Here is a 19,179-nt window from a genome sequence, read left to right as displayed (position 1 = left end):
GATACAGAATTTATACCAAAGGATCTGTATAAGATGAACACAAATATTATATTACATACAAAAGGTATTAAAGAAGTGAGAAGTATTATAAAAGCTGAAAAAGGAACTATTCCTTCTAGATAAGGAAGTTTGAAAAAAGATAAAGTATATGATTTGGAGTGGGATCAATGGGAGTGTACTAGTCCATTTTCATACTGCTGATAAAGACATACCCAAGACTGGGCAATTTACAAAAGAAAGAGGTTTAATTGGGCTCACAGTTCCACGTGTCTGGGGAGGCCTCACAATCATGGTGGAAGACAAGAAGGAGCAAGTCATATCTTATGTGGAGGGCGGCAGGCAAAGAGAGCTTGTGCAGGGAAACTCCCATTTTTAAAACCATCAGATCTCTTGAGACTCATTCACTATCACAAGAATAGTGCAGGAAAGACGAACCCCAAAGTTCAATCACTTCCCACTGGGTCCCTCCCATGATACGTGGGAATTGTGGGAGTTACAATTCAAGATGAGATTTGGGTGGGGACACAGCCAAACCATACCAGGGAGACTTTAGAGAAAGTGGATACTTTAGAGAAAGACATTTTCATGTGGGGAGGCCTAGGTTGTGCATAGAAAATATTGTCTTGGAGGAAAAAGAGATAGGAGTGAAGGAGTAGACCCCTTTAAGGAGTGTATTAAATAAAACTGAAGATGTATCTGTGGAATGAAATGTAAAGGAGGAGAGAGAAAAAACAGACACTGGACAGAAAGAATGGATAAAACTTAACAAGCAAGAGGACAGGCTGGTAAAGGGAGAACTAGGAGTTAAAGATAACTCTGTGTCTTGTCTGGAAGATTTGGGGCCAATTAACCAATTTAGGGAAGAAGGGAACAGTTGAGAAGGTGTGATGCAAAATTGAGCTCTGACAGAGCAAAGCCAGACTCTTTCCCTGGCATTTCTACAAATCTGAGTTTATATAAACTGGACAACTAAGCCCTTTGCAAATGGGATTTGAAACAGTGCGATATGATTTTTGAGTTAGAGGGGCTAAACATGTAACTTAGGACAATAGCATTCTTTATCTCCTTTAGCATTCTCTCCCATATTTGAATTTTTAAATACACACTGTTTGTTCTGACTGCCTCACACTTAATTGCATATTGCTTAGAATTGTTCTCTAATTTTCCCCCAAATATTACTCTTGTATCCCAACCATACTGAAAATTCATAAAGGACAGAGGACCAGATATCATCTCTTTATAATTATACAGAAGGAGCCTTATAACATGCTAAATAAACATCAGAAGATAAATAAGTATTTATTTAATATTCGTTGGGAGAGAAAATCTAATTGTATTCATTAAGTCATTCCAATAGGCTCTCCTCTAAATGTTACAAAGATCAGTAAAAGCCTCTGCCAGGGTTTCTCATCCTCAGCATTACTGACATTTTGAGCTAGCTAATCTTTGCTATGGGGTGGTGTTGGGTGTTATAAGATGTTTACAGCACTCCAATCTCTACACACGAGATGCCAGTGGTGCTCCCCTGATCCCAGGCTGTGGCAGCAAAATGTCTCCAGACATTGCAAATGTCTTCTGGAAGTAGAGTGATCAAACATCCCAATTTGTCTGGGGCTGAGGGAATTCCTGGGACACAAGATTTTCAGTTTCAAAACTGGGAGAGTTCTGGGAAAAACCAGGATGTGTTAGTCACCCTACCTGCGGAGCAGAATTCTCCTGGTTGAAAACGACTGATTTTGGAAACAGAAAGTTATTATACAATGAATTACAAAGACCAGAAGTGCTACAATGAAGGCACTCACTCAGTATACTTGGAACCCAAAGAGGAAAATGTTCATTCTGGTTGAGAAGAAAGGGGTTGAGGAAAGCTTTTGTTTTCTAATTTTTAGTTGACATGTAATAATGGTACCTATCTACAGGGTACAGAGTGATATTTCTTTTTTGGGGGGAGGGGAGCAGAGTCTTGCTCTGTTGCCCAGGCTGGAGTGCAGTGGTGCGATCTCAGCTCACTGCAACCTCTGCCTCCCAGGTTCAAGCGACTCTCCTGCCTCAGCCTCCCTGAGTAGCTGGGACTACAGGTGCATGCCACCATGCCTGGCTATTTTTTGTATTTTTAGTAGACACAGGGTCTCACCATGTTGACCAGACTGGTCTCAAACTCCTGTAAACAGGTGATCCTCCCGCCTTGGCCTCCCAAAGTTCTGGGATTACAGGCGTGAACCACTGTGCCCAGACCAGAGTTATATTTCAATATATGTATACAATGTATAATGATCAAATCTGGGTGGTGACCATGTTCATCACCTCAAACGTTTATCATTTCTTTGTGTTGTGAACATTCTGAAAAAAAAAAAAGGCACCTCAGCTACTGCTTAAAGCTTGAGCTGGTTTTAACAGGTGAAGACAAACCATCCAACTGGAAGAAACTGCAAGTAAATGAGCAGAGAGATATTAGACTAATCCCGGGATGGATGAATTAGTGTGGTGAGGGTAAGCAGGGGCAAGAGAGGAAAACCCAATATAAGGTTAGAAATATTGGATAGAGTCAAGGCTTAGAGGGCTTTGAATCTTAAATAACATTTTCTAAACCAATAATAAATACACATATATAGCCCACATAGTATGCCTGAAATTGTTCTGTGCTCTTTACTGACAGTAATTCACTTATTCTGTATAATAACCATAACTATGGCCAGTACCACTAGGGCCATGTTACTGATGAGGACACTGAAACACACAGAGAAGTTAGTTCTCTTACTTGAGGCCACAAAGTCTGTCAACAGGGAGTCAGATTTAAGCCCAGTCTGTTGGACTTCTGGGTTCTATGCTCTTAACTGTCACACTATCCTGATTCTCCAACTGACAATGGGAATTCATTAAATCTTATGAGTAGAAGAGTGACATTAGCAGATACGGATTTTAAAAGAGGGCTTAGATGGCTCTTGATGTCAAAAACACTGGAGACAGTAAAATAGGAGGGATGTATATTTTACTCTCTTCTTCCCCCATCACAACTTTCTGGTACCCTGACTGTATCCATGCAATTTTTGGTAAAAGCTGTAATGTGGTAAATTTATAATCTGAATCTAGTAGCCATGCTCGGTTCCAACAGCTCAATCATCCTAAGTGCTATAGTAGTGCTTAGTGAAAGCAAAGTGCTGAAGAGAGAGACAGTCAGTCACTTTATCAGCAAATGTTAAAAGTTTAAAAACACAGAGGGAAAAGGGAAACTAAAGTGCCATGGCAATAACAGAATAAAACAAAATGTATGTAAAGCTACCAATAATTAGGTGTTTCATAGCTGGTAATAATTTCCAAAGAAAAGCAGGAGATGCCTCATTATTTGTCTTCAAAACGATATTTTTCAGATTTGTACAAAGCTTCGAAGATAAGGAAACAAATCTGCTCTGATCCCCAGAGGAGGATTCAGATAACACATCTTTCTATTTTTAACTTGCATGTCCTAATAAAATGGCCTCTTTGATGCTCCCCTCTCTTCAATCTAAACTTTTCCACAGAGTTCTGTGCCTGTCTCATTCTTAATAATTTATCAATAAACTACCACATAAAAAATGTCCCTTAATAAAACAGTTAGGCACTGTGGACTGCATAATGTAGTTAATTTAAGCGGGCCACTGAGATTCACATAGATGGCCATATGAGATTAAGAGAGAGACTAGTACCACTCCTGCCATTCTCTGTAGATGGCAGCTGAATACGAAGAGCTATTCAGATGGCAGGGTTCAAACACCTGTCCTGAGTTTACATGCAATAATATGGTCAAGAGGCTTCTAAAAAGCAAAATTAGAATAATCTTAGATGGAGTCTTCAGATAATTCCCATCCCCTTCTCTCTTTCTCTATTTTTTTCAATACTACTCCCATCCACACCCCCACACCCTCTACCACCTTTTGGTGCAGGTCCAGGAACTGGAGTATGGCTAATATGTTGGGAAAATTGAAACAAACAAACAAACTTTTATTTCCTTCATGGAAAGATATACAAACAAGCAAACAAACTGATAAGCACTCATGCTCATGCGTGCACGCACACACACACACACACACACACATAAACACACACATGAAAGATCTCACTCAGCTACTTAGAGGCAGAATAACATTGGGATGCTATTTTTTGCTTAAACACACATTCAGAACCACTAGACAGGTAAGCCTTTTGAAGCAGAAAATATGATAATTGACTCTCTAGAGTACATGTTTTTAAATGTTTCAGGCCTAGGGAAATTATATGAATATTTTTCATATAGTATACCTGTATTTGGCAAAGCCATCTTGTGCTTTGCCCAGTCTTTCTATCTGCAGCATTCTTAGTAGGACAAGGGCAAAGCATTCATCCCAGGCAAATGCTTATCTTTTCTCTGTCTGGCACTAATTCTAATGGCAATTTAACAATATAACAAGTAATATCATCTGGCATAACACACCATGGAGGCAAATAATACATTTTGCTGAAAGTACAGCTAAACAACAAAGCACAGCTTAACAAAGCTGACTCACAAGTCGAGGGTTCTGTACTCAATCTAATTTGCATAGTTGGTATTTGGCAACTGTACTCTTCTTTCCCAAATTCAATAATGTTGCCAAATTGGCAGCTTTGCAATAGCTAAAGGAAAGATTATATGCCTATACTCTGGTTTCCCCTTTATGTAACAAACTCAAATGTTAAACCAATAATCTTCATATATATATACATATAAAGTATATGTATCAATTCAAATAATTGGTGAATAGATGAGTGAATCAGCCAGACCTGTGTATTTTTCTGCTGGGATATTTCTTTGAAGGAAAGTAACAAAGACTAAGAAGGGGCTACAAACTAAATTGCTTCAGAAACACCGCTGAAGGAGAGGGAGGCTCAGTCAGTCCACAACAGGTTTCTCCTGTGGCGATCATCTCCACCTCTAAGCTTACCTTCTGCCACCACAGCGTCTTCTTTTTTGGGCCCTTGTGATTTTCGGCGTTTGGATGAGGTGTGGATATGATTATTTTCATTATTAGTCTGGGATTCGGGAATCTCTTCAGGTTTTGTTTCTGTATTAATGGAGAAAAAGAAGGGATTTTTTGTTCAGACAAAAAGAACATTTTTATTTGTAAGTGGGACCATCAGCATTTAGGTGTTTCCCTTGTATGTACACTTGTCCCATAATTACCATATACATGCAATAGAATGCATATAACATATTCAGAGTTCAAGAAATAATGGCATAAAATCCTATATACTGACCACCAACATTATGGTATAAAACTGTACAAATAGCAGACACATGTGGCTACTGATCACTTAAAATGTTGCTAGCTAAATTAAGATGTATTGTAAGTATAATGTACACAATTTTCAAAAAAGTGTAAAATACCTAATGTTTTTATATTCATTACTTGTTGAAATAATATAATTGATATGTTAAATGGCTACTAGAGAATTACACATGTGTCTTGCATGTGTGGCTCATGTTATACTTCTGTTGGACAGAACTGATTAGCTAGTGACAGAATATTATTAATACTTTTTTAGTCTTTAATTTTGAAATGAATATTGATTCACAGGCAGTTGTCAAGAAATGTACAGGGAGGATGCAAGCATCTTCACCCAGCCTTCTCCATTGTTAACAACCTGTGTAACTACAATATGATATCAATACCAAGGAATTGAGACCAGTACAAGCCAGCAAATGCAAGATGAGGGGGGCTTTTAATTGAAGACTGTATATCTTTAGTCTATCCCTGGCTGAAGAGGTACTTCATCTTCTATTTATCTACTTAATAAATGCATTCATCTAAAATATATTTACATTCCTCATGTCAGGCACGGTTTACGGCTCTGGGAATACTATGGTGAGTAAAAAAGATCTGATCCCTGCCCTGATAGAGCTTTTATTCTAGTTTGGATGGCAGAGGATAAACAAATAAATTTGTAATATGGCAAAGTAATGCTATAACATGGCAAGAAAAAGAGATAGTTATGGGTGGGAAGTACACCTTTTTTTTCTTTTTCAACTTTTATTTTAGGTTCAACGGGTACATGTACAGGTTTATTACAGGTAAATTGCATATCACTGGGGTTTGGTGTACAAATGATTTCATCACCCAAGTAGTGAACATAGTACCAAACAGATAGTTTTTCAACCCTTATCCCCCTCCCACCTTCCCCACTCAAGTAGGCCCTGGTCTCTATTGTTCCTCTCTTTGTGTCCATGTGTACCCAATGTTTAGCTCCCACTTATAAGTGACAACATGCAGTATTTGGTTTTCTGTTCTTGCATTAATTCACTTAGTTTAGTGGCCTCCAGCTGCATCAATGTTGCTGCAAAGGATGTGATTTCATTCTTTTTATGGCTGCATACTATTCCATGGTATATATGTATCATATTTTCATTATCAAGTCCACTGCTGATGGGCATCTAGGTTGAATCCATGTCTTTGCTATTGTGACTAGTGCTGCAATAAACATACAAATGCATGTCTCCTTCTGGTAGACTGATTTATATTCTTTTGGGTATATACCAAATAATGGGATTGCTGAGTTGAAAACTTCTGTTTTAAGTTCTTTGAGAAATCTCCAAACTGCTTTGCATAGTGGCTGAACTAATTTACATTCCCACCAACAGTGTATCAGCATTCCCTTTTCTCCACAACCTCACCAACATCTGTTACTGTTTTAACTTTTTAGTAATTGCCATTCTGACTGGTATGAGATGGTATCTTATTGTATACTAGACTTTAAACTATACTACAAATGTACAGTAACCAAAACAGAATGGTACTGGCAAAATAATGGACAAATAGACAACAGACCAATAGACGAATAGACAAATGAAACTGCACACATACAACCATCTCATCTTCAACAAAGCCAACAATAACAAGCAATGGGGAAAGGACTCCTATTCAATAAACGGTGCTGGGATAGCCGGCTAGCCATATGCAGAAGAATGAAACTTGACCTTTTCCTTTCACTATATGCAAGATTAAAGACTTAAATGTAAGATCCAAAACGGTGAAAACCCTAGAAGAAAATCTAAGAAATACCATTCCGGACATAGGCCTTGACAAAGTTTTCATGATGAAGCCTCCAAAAGCAAATTTGACAAAAACATAAATAAAAAAAGCAGGACCCAATTAAACTAAAGAGCTTCTGCACAGCAAAAGAAACTACCAACAGAGGAGACAAACAACCAACAGAATGAGAGAAAACATTAACAAACTATGCATCTGACAAAAGTCTAATATCCAGAATCTATAAGAATTTAAATCAAAAATCAAAAAAGCAAACAATCCCATTTAAAAAAATGGGCAAAGGACATGAACGGACACTTCTCAAAAGAAGACATACATGTGGCCAAAAGTTTGTGAAAAAAATGGTCATCATCACTAATGATTAGAGAAATGCAAGTAAAAACCACATTTTTGGATAGGCATGATCAGGAGGGATATACCGTGAAATAAAATCACAGTAAAACAAAACAAAACAAAAAACCAACAAGAAGAGAAAAGACAAAAGCCAATTTTACTTAAGAATATCTTTGATACAGTCCGGGCGACAGAGCGAGACTCCACCTCAAAAAAAAAAAAAAAAAAAACAAAAGCCAATTTTACTTAAGAATATCTTTGATACAGTCCGGGCGACAGAGCGAGACTCCACCTCAAAAAAAAAAAAAAAAAAATCTTTGATAAAGCAGTAAAGAGAATTAAATTTTATTTAAAATCCATATGTGATTTTTTCCAAGAAAAAGCAATTTTACAATTGAATTTTGAGCTGAACTAGCTATTTTTTCATGGAACACCATGTTTACTTGAAAGAGCTTGAAAACATGATTGAGAAATTATGGTTATTCATACTTGTGTATTTGGCGGATTTTATTTTTTCTCAAATGAATGAAGTGAGCTTGTAAAACAGAAAAAACTTACAATGTTTGTTGCCAGTGATAAAATTCAAGCTTTCATGGGAAACTTGGAATTTGGGAAAACTTGTGTCAACTGCATGAGCGTCACAGGTTTCTAATTCTTAATGATTCATGTTATTAACAAATGTAATCTTTTTGAATAGTAGAATAAAATATGTCAATGTTGAGAAGATCTTCACGACTCCATGAAACAATATTTTCAAAATGGTCAAAGCATAATGCATGGATGAAAGCTCCATTCAAAGTATATGATGAGACTGGTGGATTCTCATGTAACAAAGTACAAAAAGGACATTGAGATGGCACTTTAAGTAACTACTTCTTGTCAAGTCTGGGTGCAGTAGGAAAGAAGAATGTGCACTATTATCTGTAAAGGCTATTAAAATGCTCATCCCTTTTCTACAATGTATCTGACTGAGGCTGGTTTTCTTCATATACTTCAGCAAAAACAATATATTGCAATAGGTCGAATACAGAAGCTGCCAAGAGATTCCAGCTGCCTATTAAGAAAGACATTAAAGAGATTTGTAAGAATGCCACACTCTTTTCACTATATATTCTTTGAAACTACAACTTTTTAATTTAAAATGTTATGTTTACATGCAATGCATGTATTATTTTAAAATAAGATAATGAGTAAATTTAAAATTTTCTGTTTAAACTTCTAATTTGGAAACACTAATGGATATAGAACTCATATAGACAAAAGTTGTTTAGATTCTCAACAATCATTCAAAGTACAAGGTCCTTAAACCCAAATTGAAAAAAACAGACACAGAGAGCATATAGCTTAACCAGAGAATCCTTTTTTATGAGTAAGTCATGGAACAATATATTTTTCTGATTCTGAAGAAATGAATGCCAATTTTAGAAACTTAATAAATACAACATACAGAAGGTATAAAGAAGGAAATACAAATCACTTATACAGATCTGACTACTGTAAAACTTTCATAAAGTTCCTTGTAATTTCTTTACATCTTTTTTGTTTGTTTAACATAGTTAGGAGTCTGTGCCCAGTCAAGAAAATATGGGGATATCATACAAGGTAATGTGTCCACAGATATTGAAAGGTTGAAAGAGCAAAAGTAAGACACTGAAGTAATAGATATATTTGTAAATGCAGGAAGAAGTCATGTCTAGGGCTAGGAGATCAAAAGTGAGTTAGCAGAGCTTAGGAGTTAGAAAAAGCCAACTCTAGAGCTCAGGATTAAAAGTGAGGTTAGACTGGAGTGTGATGGCGCAATCTCGGCTCACTGCAACCTCCACCACCTCCTGGGTTCAAGAAATTCTCCTGCCTCAGACTCCCGAGTAGCTGGGATTACAGGTGCCTGCCACCATGCCCAGATAATTTTTGTATTTTTAGTAGAGATGGGATTTCACCATGCTGGCCAGGCTGGTCTTGAAATCCTAACCTCAGGTGATCCACCCACCTCAGCCTCTCAAAGTGCTGGTTTTCCCTGATTCTTTAACTCACTTTTTGAAGGCTCAACTGGCAATGGAGTATAGTGTTTCAGAGAACGCGATCTAGAGCCAAACTGCCTGGCTTCTTCATGATTTTGAGACCTTGGGCAGGTGACTTACCCTTTTTGTCCCTCTTTCTCTACATACATAATAACAGGCACAATCTTTATCACCCACCTCATTGGGTTGTTGTGCAGATTAAAGAAATTCCTTTATCTGAAGTGCTCAGAATGTGTTCCATAGTATTTAGTAAACATGAGGTTTTATGATTATTGCTATTATTACTCAAGATTAGGCAATCCTTTTCCCTAATGTATTAATTGAACAATTTGGCTTTGTGTAATTTTATATTTTAGAGAAGCTCACAAAAATTTGTCTTTGGGGAAAGAAAAAGAATCATTAATATGTTATGATGATGACTTTTTTTTCAGAAATTTTCATTCCAAAATAAAAAAAAAAAAAACTACATACTTCTGCTTTTGCTTCTTTTAAGCCAACAGCACACCAGACAGCTCAGAGCCAGCCATGAGGCCACAGAGGACAGGGAAGCAGCCAGGATGATGGTCGACTTCTCCTTCGTAGTCACAGGCAAGACAGCAAATGACTGGGATCGAGCTGTAAAATTGACTCCTATGGGGGACAAAAGAAGAGGTTTCAATAATATGTTAATGAGATGCTAATATAATTAAAATATAGTAAAAATAAATACATTTCTAATAGTATCTGTGACATGTAGGTGTTCAATATATATTCATTGAATTTAATAAATAAATTATAAATCCAAGATTTATATTGCTAGAGAATCATGAGATTCCAACATTAACACATAACAGTTATTTCCAATTCTGTCAATTACTGATTAAGAGTTCTTCCAATTCTCTCTTTTAATTTTCAGACCTACCTTCCATACCAATGCAAAATTTCAGCTTCTTTCACTCATGTTTCACTAATTAGAACAAAAATATTCTCAGCTCCAGAATGTGTGAAATTACTTGCTCTGATGTATGTATCTACTCAATACGTGCCATATAACACATCAAAACAGGGGCATAGGGACTCCTACTGCAGCACCAGATTGTCTTAGAGAGTTATGTGATCTGAAAAACTAGGAATAGAGCAATGGCAGATAGAACCACTGGCCAGGAATGATGGGGCAAGATGGTATCCTCCTGTTGAGACAGTCCAATTCTCTAAGAATTCATCTGAAACTCCTCCCATTTTTGGAGACAGAAAAATTTCTCATCCCGTTATTATTTATGAAATGAGGCATAAAATAATCTTAAAAAGGAAGTTACCTATCTTCATAAAAACCCATACACAAATGTTTATAGCAGCTCTATACATAGTAAAACCCAGGAACAACCTAAATGTCCTTTAGCAGGGGAATGGATAGACAAACTATGGTTTATCTAGACAAGGAAAACCACTCAGCCAAAAAAGAAAGAAAGGAAAGAAAAAAGAATATAAACAAACACACAACTGATAACCTGTAACAACTAGAATGAACATAAAAAGCATGATGCCGAGTAAGGGAAGCCCATCTCTGAATGGTACATACTTGTAGGATTCCATTCATATAACATTGTAGAAAAGACAAAGCTATAGAGATAAAGGACAGATCAGTGGTTGCCAAGGATGAATGGTGGAGAAAGGCTATATGTATGTGAGGACAGATTTTTGGGGTGATGAAATGGTCCTTATCCTGACTGCGGGGATGGTTACATAGATCTATACATGTATTTGAATTAATAAAACCACGTACAAAAATGTCAGTTTTATAGTACATTAATTTTTAAAATAAATTGTTTTAAAACTTGCCTTTAATTTTGGGGGTGATGAATATATTCATTATTCTAATTATGAAGATGCTTTCATGGGAGTAGACATGCATCAAAATGTATCAAATGGTATGCTTTAAATATGTTTATCATATGTCAATCATATCTCAATACAAACAGGTTTATTTTTGAAAAAACTTGCTTATGAACAGTTACAGCCAGCATTCTTAAAGCAGCTTATTCAAAACAAACAAGCAAACTTCAAACTTCTGCTTTCATCCACACAACTCAGGCAAAAAGAGTTTTTATTTTATGTACTCAAGGAAACACCAAGTTTTTCTTTGCTGTGCTTTCACTGGGCTGAACCTGACAATTTTACTGGAAGTCACAGTCTTCAATCTCTTAACTTCTGACTGACTTGGTCCCAAAGCTACTAAAACAAAATCTCCTCTGTATACATCATGTATCTGAGCCGTATTTGGCTTGTTTGTTACCAATTAATTGCTTTTTATGGGCATATGAATAAGCTCAATGAGGCCTAGAGATGGGAGAATAGATTTTACTTGGGATTTACAGAAGTAAAAACTAAATTCTTTACACTTTTATCCATTTTTCAATGATTACTCAGTAATTGTTTACTTGATCAAGTTGATAAGTTACTATTTTCCATTCGTAAGATATTTACAAGCTAGTAAATGAAATAAGATACACATAACAAACATTTGTTAAGCAAATCAGGATGTTACACATGCCACTAGAATAATGCAAATCAATGGCTTTGGATGTTTATTTTCCATTGATATGATTAGGGAAAGCATCCTGGAGGGGGAAGTATCTGAGGAGGCTTTGAAGGCTGTGCAAATAACTGAACAAAGACAGGGAGGAGAAAATAGCTATTGATACTTAGGAGACTCATGCAGGAAAATACTGGAACTTAACGCTAGAAGAATTTCAGACAAATCTTGATGGGCATTAAATATCAGGCAAAAGGACCTTGAGAACATTCTGAAGGCATGAAGTATCACAGAAGAAAAGATTCTTTTTTATTTTTTTTAATAGAGAAAGAGTCTGTCTCTATCACCCAAACTTGAGTACAATGACTGGCACAATTATAGTTCACAGTAGCCCTGAACACCTGGGCTCATACGATTCTCCTGCTTCAGCCTGCCAGGTGGTTGGGACTACAACCATGTGTCACCATGCCTGGCTAATTTTTTGTTAATTTATTGTAGAGGTGGGGTATTGCTATGTTGTCCAGGCTAGTGTTGAACTCCTGGTCTCAAGCTATCCTTCAGCCTTAGCCTCCCAAAGTGCCAGAATTACAGGCCTGAGACACCCCACCCAGCCTAGAAAGGGAGATTCTAAACAGAGAAGTGACATTAGCCACATAAAATATAGTCAGTCCATTTTTGTATAGAACACAAAATGACAGAGAAGCTAAAGTCAGGGCGACCAGGTGAAGTTATCTAAATGCAAGGGTGGAAACCACTGGCTCTCAATTACCTTAGCAGCAGAACATTTTCTAAAACTGCAATCTTAAAAATAATCTGAACATATTCACTCATCCATAAACAAATATTTATTTGTAGCTATGATGCACCAGGCTTTACTACACCCTTGGGATATAATGCCAGACTAAGCAGAATCTCTGTCCCTTTGGAACTTTGGTCTCAGTGGAGGACCCAGCACACAGACAGTAGACGAACAAATAAATACGTAGATACTATAAAGCCAGGGAGTGATAAGTTCATAAAGAAAACTAAAGTGAGTTTATGAGACAGAATGGCTGGAGGTGTGGGGAGGATTGGGGATGGTATAGACTGAGTGATCCAAAAGAGGCCTCTTTGAGGAGGAGATATTTGAGAAGAAATCTGAATGAGTTAAGTGAGCCATGTGAATTTCTGGAGGGAGACTATTCCAACCAAGGAATCGGCAACCACAGGTAGAGTTTCTCTGGTTAAGTGTATGTGTGGTGAAGGTGGTGGGGGGGATTTGCGGGTGATACCTGGTTACATTAATCTCTTCTCAGCCCAGCAACCCCTGAGGGTCTCCTGAGAACCCCATGGCACCAAGAAATGGTCAGAAAAGCCACAGCCTACACCATGATAATGACAGTGAATATGGAAAGGCTGGCTATGAAGTCAGTACTACAAACTTACAGAAACCCTTATCTCTTGGCAGTGTCTCCGGAAGTTTAGAAGTGATAAATGAGCTGGATTTGATAACACATCAGACTTAAGAAGATTCCATAAATATTTGGGCAGATCTATTTTCCGTATTTCTAAAATAGGAATAATAATTTCTTCTCTCTAAGATATTGGAGAGATGAGGGAAAATAGTGGAAATGATTGCAAATTCTCTGCTTGATTCATGAATGAATGAAACAACAGACCAGGCATGGGGACTCATGCCTGTAATGCCAGCATGAGCCCAGGGGTTTAAGGCCAGGCTGGGCAGCATAGTAAGATCCCATCTCTACCACAAAAACGAAATAAAATAAATTAGCTGGGTGTGGTGGCACACACATCTGTAGTGCCAGATACTTGGGAGGCTGAGGTAGGAGGATTACTTGAGCCTGGGAGGTCGAGACTGCAATGAGCCATGATTGAGCTGCACTCCAGCCTGGGTGCTGGGTGACAGAGTGAGACCCTCTCTAAAAATAACAACAACAACAACAAACACACACACACACACACACACAAAACAACAAAAGAGCCAACAACAACATAAAACAATGCTTAACAGACCTATTATTTTGAAGCCTATTAGAAATAAGAAATTTCATTGATTGGCTGAAATGTATGAATATACGCTGCTTTCCCAAACATTCTAACACTTGAAATTGATATACTTGGAAACAAGGAGTTACTCTCTGGACGTGTACCATTACTCAGCATGATGTCTATAAGGGGTCATAGAAGTGCATATCTTTACTATTTTTCCTTTCTTTTTATCCTCCCATCTATTGTCTCCGAATTTAAACTTTTATAAATCTCATCTGAAAGAGTCTCATCTTATAGACTTGATCTTGAAAATTATGGAAAATAATTCAGTGAAAAACACTAAGGGAAAACTTTCCAGATGATTCTTCAGTTAGTTGTTTTTACAGGCTGCCAGTAGAAACTACAATAAAGCAATAGCCTACTAAGTGTGAACACCAAGACCAGTTCAAAATTACAGGAGTTACCAAGAAGTTTCTGTCTCGCATTTGGTTTTACAACCTCTTCCTTAAAATAAACTTGATAACGTATTTGGTTAGTCTTAATTAATTACTGAGGTAATTAAAGGACAAAGGTCTTTTTTTTTTTTTTTTTTTTTTTGAGACGGAGTCTCGCTCTGTCGCCCAGGCTGGAGTGCAGTGGCCGGACCTCAGCTCACTGCAAGCTCCGCCTCCCGGGTTCACGCCATTCTCCTGCCTCACCCTCCCGAGTAGCTGGGACTACAGGCGCCCGCCACCTCGCCCGGCTATTTTTTTGTATTTTTTAGTAGAGACGGGGTTTCACCGTGTCAGCCAGGATGGTCTCGATCTCCTGACCTCGTGATCCGCCCGTCTCGGCCTCCCAAAGTGCTGGGATTACAGGCTTGAGCCACCGCGCCCGGCCAGGACAAAGGTCTTTTAAATGTCAGACAAATCTGGAACAAAATATGCATTCCTGCCTGTCTCACCCTTTAAAACATATCCGTTCAAAAACTCAAGCTTATGGCACAATGCTTGGGAACTGGGAATCCCACGGTCAAGGACACTACACATTTGTTATGAACCTGTACTTGTATCAGGACATTTTGACACACAAAGTGTGTGTAAATTGCTTATGTGACTTTATTCTTTTTAACAAGTATTTAAGCAATCATCCTCTGAAGTATAAATGTGACTCTCATAAAACATATAAAGAGCACTTGTCAACAGGTTATTTATCTCATTAATGAATAAACCAGGAAGAACACGAAACTGGTTTAAATAGCATTTAAGAGATAATGATCATATAGCCAGGAAGCAATAATATTATCTGACCCCAGAAGATAGTCTTTTTGTTAAAAAAAATCCAGGCTGGACATAGTGGCTGACGCCTGTAATCCCAGCACATAGGGAGGCAGAGGCAGGCGGATCAGGAGGTCAGGAATTCAAGTCCAGCCTGGCCAACACAGTGAAACCTTATTTCTACTAAAAATACAAAATTAGCCAGGTGTGGTGGTGCATGCCTGTAATCCCAGCGACTCAGGAGGCTGAGGCAGAAGAATTGCTTGAATCTGGGAGGTGAAGGTTGCAGTGAGCGGAGATCGTGCCTCTGCACTCCAGCCTGGGTGACAGAGCAAGATTCCATTTCAAAAAAATAAAAATTAAAAAAAATCCAAAACTTAGAATTAAAGGAAAAATGATTATGATTACAGATCTTATCAGTGTCATACTGGAACATTTTCAAAAGGCCCATTGAAAGTTTTATTAAGTTCTCTCAAACATAAATTTGTTTCATTTACTATTTATTATTTATTTAGTTATTATTTATTAGGATCCAGGCATGTTTATTTGTAGAAGATTGACATGCTGAAACAATTTTTATACAGTTAAGGATGCAAATGATATCTGTAAACATTGGACTATCAAAATTTTGCTTTTATTGCCCTGTATCCATTGCAAACTTATTTCAACATTTCTTCCTGGGCTATATGATCACTATCTCCCAAATGCTCTTTTAATTAGTTTTCTTATCTTCTGATTTCCTCATTAGTGAGTTAAATAACATGTTGACAAATGATCATTATATATTTTCAAGAGAGTCACATTTAATACATCAGAGGGTTTTTTTAAATATGTTTTGTCAAAAAGAACTGGATCAAATGCGCAATTTACACACCCCTTATTCTGAAGTGCCAGGATGTGGATGGGTATTGTCCCCATTTGGCAGGGGGTTGAGGAGGACAGGACCCAAAGTTAAAATTTCAACATCCCATGACTCTCTTTCTTATAAATTAACATTCTCCTATTAATATCCAACCAAATGTCATGTAAGTAAATGAAGGAAAAAAACAAGTAGAACACTGAAAGTAAATTTCAGTGTTGAGAAGGAAATGTACATTTGGTTTCTTGCTCACCAGGAGTATCCTGAGATTTCCATTTTTACATGTGCTCTTTCTTCTCAAGCTTAATGATACAGTCAAGTGAATTTATTTTCTAAACTATGATGACTTCTTATTCATTATAGTAGCTATTCCCAAAAGGGAGAAAGGATTGTCTTCTAAAAAAAAAAAAAAAAGAAAAAAGAAAACAGAGAATAAAAGCACATTGTATAAAATTACCTGGAGGAGAAGTGACAGTAAAAATAAAATGCCAGTTTGACCCAGAGATCAAGACTGCCAAGTTGTAGAAGCTCACATAACCATCTTGAGTTTCTGCCTGGGTGCACCCTTCAAAGAAGCACAAAACAAAAAATAGCTGTTTATTATCTAATCTAGAACATCATCTTCATGTCTGCTGTGAAGGCAGACATTTGGACAATAAAAGACAACTTTTTTTAACTCCAAGAGGTTACCTAATCCATCAGGTTTTTCTTAGTCAAGACTTAGAACCAAATGATCCAAGACAGTATAATAACAGTTAACATACACTGAAAGCTCATTATGCCTGACACTGTTCTTTATATACACGATTGCCTACAAACTACACAACAATCCTACAAAATATGCTATTATCTATATTCTAGCAATTAGGAAATAGGCTCACAAAAGACTAAATTACGTGGTACTGGGGTTACAGCCCAAATCTACCTGATTTCAAAGTTTCATTCTTTACAATATATTGGCTATATTATTATTAAATGTATAAGATATACAAAGAAAGAAATGGTGTTATCTTTCTAGGTGGTCAGTTTCTACAGTCTTTCTTTCTTCTATTCAGGTTATCTGTAGTTTATATGGCAGCAGAGTTAGGCCAAGGGATCAGGACCACGGCAATCTATCAGATCATGACTGATAAAGCTACTCTGATTTAGCAACTTGAATTGCCTGAGCCTTGGCTTCCCTAACTAAAATGCAAACAAAACAAAACAAAACAAACCTTGCATCCTCTAACAGTAGATCATCCATTTATAAAGTGAAAAAAGGCAGCTTAACTCAGTATCACATTCACAATACCATTAATCATCTTTTGACTCCACCATTCCTAAATTATGTTCCTAATTAACAGCTGCTAGACTTTACTCTGGAAATGTCGATATGATTGGCATGGTGGACAAAGGATTATGGAAGTGGTCTGAAAGTTTATAAGTTGGTTTGAGATCTCTAAGGCTGAAATGTGTCATAAAGATATAATATGCTTAGTGTTACATTTTTAATTCAAGTGCTTAATCTTTTTGTGAAAACACTGTCTTTCTTCACCAATTTTGCAGAGCTAACTAAAACTTCTTTTTTGAGAAACATCTTTTACTTCATCTCTTCTGAGTTCCCAAATAAATAAAATGCCAACTAAAATGAAAATAAATAAGCCAAGACTCAAATAAATGATAGGCACCCAAGATAAATGCAGTTTATACTCTTTAAAACCTATATGCATCAAAATTATGGTCAATAAACTCTTGCAAACAATGAACTGCAGAGTACAGATGTTCAACATGAAATCATTTGCTGCAGTTTTTCCTTTGACAAACATCCTTATTGTTCCCATCTTTGGAAGAATACAAAGCAGCATTTAATCGAAATGTGTCCGTAGAGCACAGTGAGTTGGCCTCGTAGAACAGCCGCCAAATTGCCTAATGGAAAGTGTTTTAGTTCTAAATGGGTTTACTTTTGCGTTAAATACCAGCTTGCCTTAGAGATCTCTACAAAGATGCCCATATATATCTATGATATTCTCAGATTTGAAGCGTATGTGCCCAAAAGCTGAGGCAGTTGCTGCCAAGTACAGTACATTACTCCAGGGTTCATCATATCTTCAGAATAGCTATGATGACATATACAAATGCAATTGACAGGCTCCCTGATCAAACTGGAATAAACAGTATACTGGCTGGGGGACTTGGGATGGGGTGGGGTGCTGGGCTCAAGCAACTTCGGAATTGATTACACAACTACCAGGAAATGATACCTGAATGGGTTTCTGCAGGATAGATAGTTTCTAAAATACCTTTGTAGCCCAAATTATCCCCACAGCTATCCCACTCACTCCTAGGTATGCATAATAGCAAAATGTTACATCATTAATGTTGAGATGTTATCTTTAAAAGTATTAAGGACTTTTTTTGTGCAACTATGATCCATAAATGTTAAAGGATATTGAAGACCTGTAAATAATTGTCCTTGAGTATATAAATTCACTTTTTATAATAGATTGTAACTGGCTTTTCACTGAGGAGGGTCTACTAAAGAAAAAAGAACATGAAGTTAAATTGCAGAACAAAAGATTCAGGAGATATACAGATATGGTTTTGTTGTTGTTATTTTGTTTTCCTCCAGGAAATACTTACAGTAAGTTAGATAATCTATCCCAAATGCTTTTGGTGCATTCTTTCTGAAGTTAAAAAGTAGTATTTCATAATGGCTTCAAGAGAAACTTTCAATCATATAAAATAGGGTATTTTGGTGACATGGGTATGCTAAAAACAGAAAACTACATGTGATTTCTTCCCTACTTGATGACGCACACACATAAAAAATGTGTGTATATAAGACACCCTCAGAATAGTCCTCACACATTCCCATTGGATCTCTTTAAAAAGGTAATAGTGACAATACTGATCCAAGTGAGCTAGTTGGCTTGAGTGTGGCTTGTTGTCCATGAAATAAAAGAGTAAATGTTATCTCATCTCACACCAGTTAGAATGGCAATCATTAAAAAGTCAGGAAACAACAGGTGCTGGAGAGGATGTGGTGAAATAGTAACACTTTTACATTGTTCGTGGGAGTGTAAATTGGTTCAACCATTGTGGAAGACAGTGTGGTGATTCCTCAAGGACCTAGAACCAGAAATACCATTTGATCCAGCAATCCCATTACTGGGTATATATCCAAAGGAATATAAAT

General features: G+C 37.1%; 1 protein-coding gene across 1 annotated transcript in view; it reads right to left on the bottom strand.

Moving 5' to 3' along the window:
* The window catches only part of PKHD1 (polycystic kidney and hepatic disease 1 (autosomal recessive)), a 475,948-nt gene that overhangs the window by 10,398 nt on the left and 446,371 nt on the right, over positions 1–19,179 (bottom strand). Inside the window, 3 exon segments of the mRNA XM_011960244.1 lie at positions 4,935–5,054; positions 9,860–10,018; positions 16,462–16,569. Coding sequence (XP_011815634.1) covers positions 4,935–5,054; positions 9,860–10,018; positions 16,462–16,569 — 387 coding nt within the window.

The sequence above is a fragment of the Colobus angolensis genome, unplaced genomic scaffold, assembly GCF_000951035.1.
Source record: "Colobus angolensis palliatus isolate OR3802 unplaced genomic scaffold, Cang.pa_1.0 Scaffold51, whole genome shotgun sequence".
Taxonomy (NCBI): domain Eukaryota; kingdom Metazoa; phylum Chordata; class Mammalia; order Primates; family Cercopithecidae; genus Colobus; species Colobus angolensis.
The sequence above is the reverse complement of the archived record's forward strand: the minus strand, read 5'-3'. Positions and strand labels throughout refer to the sequence as shown.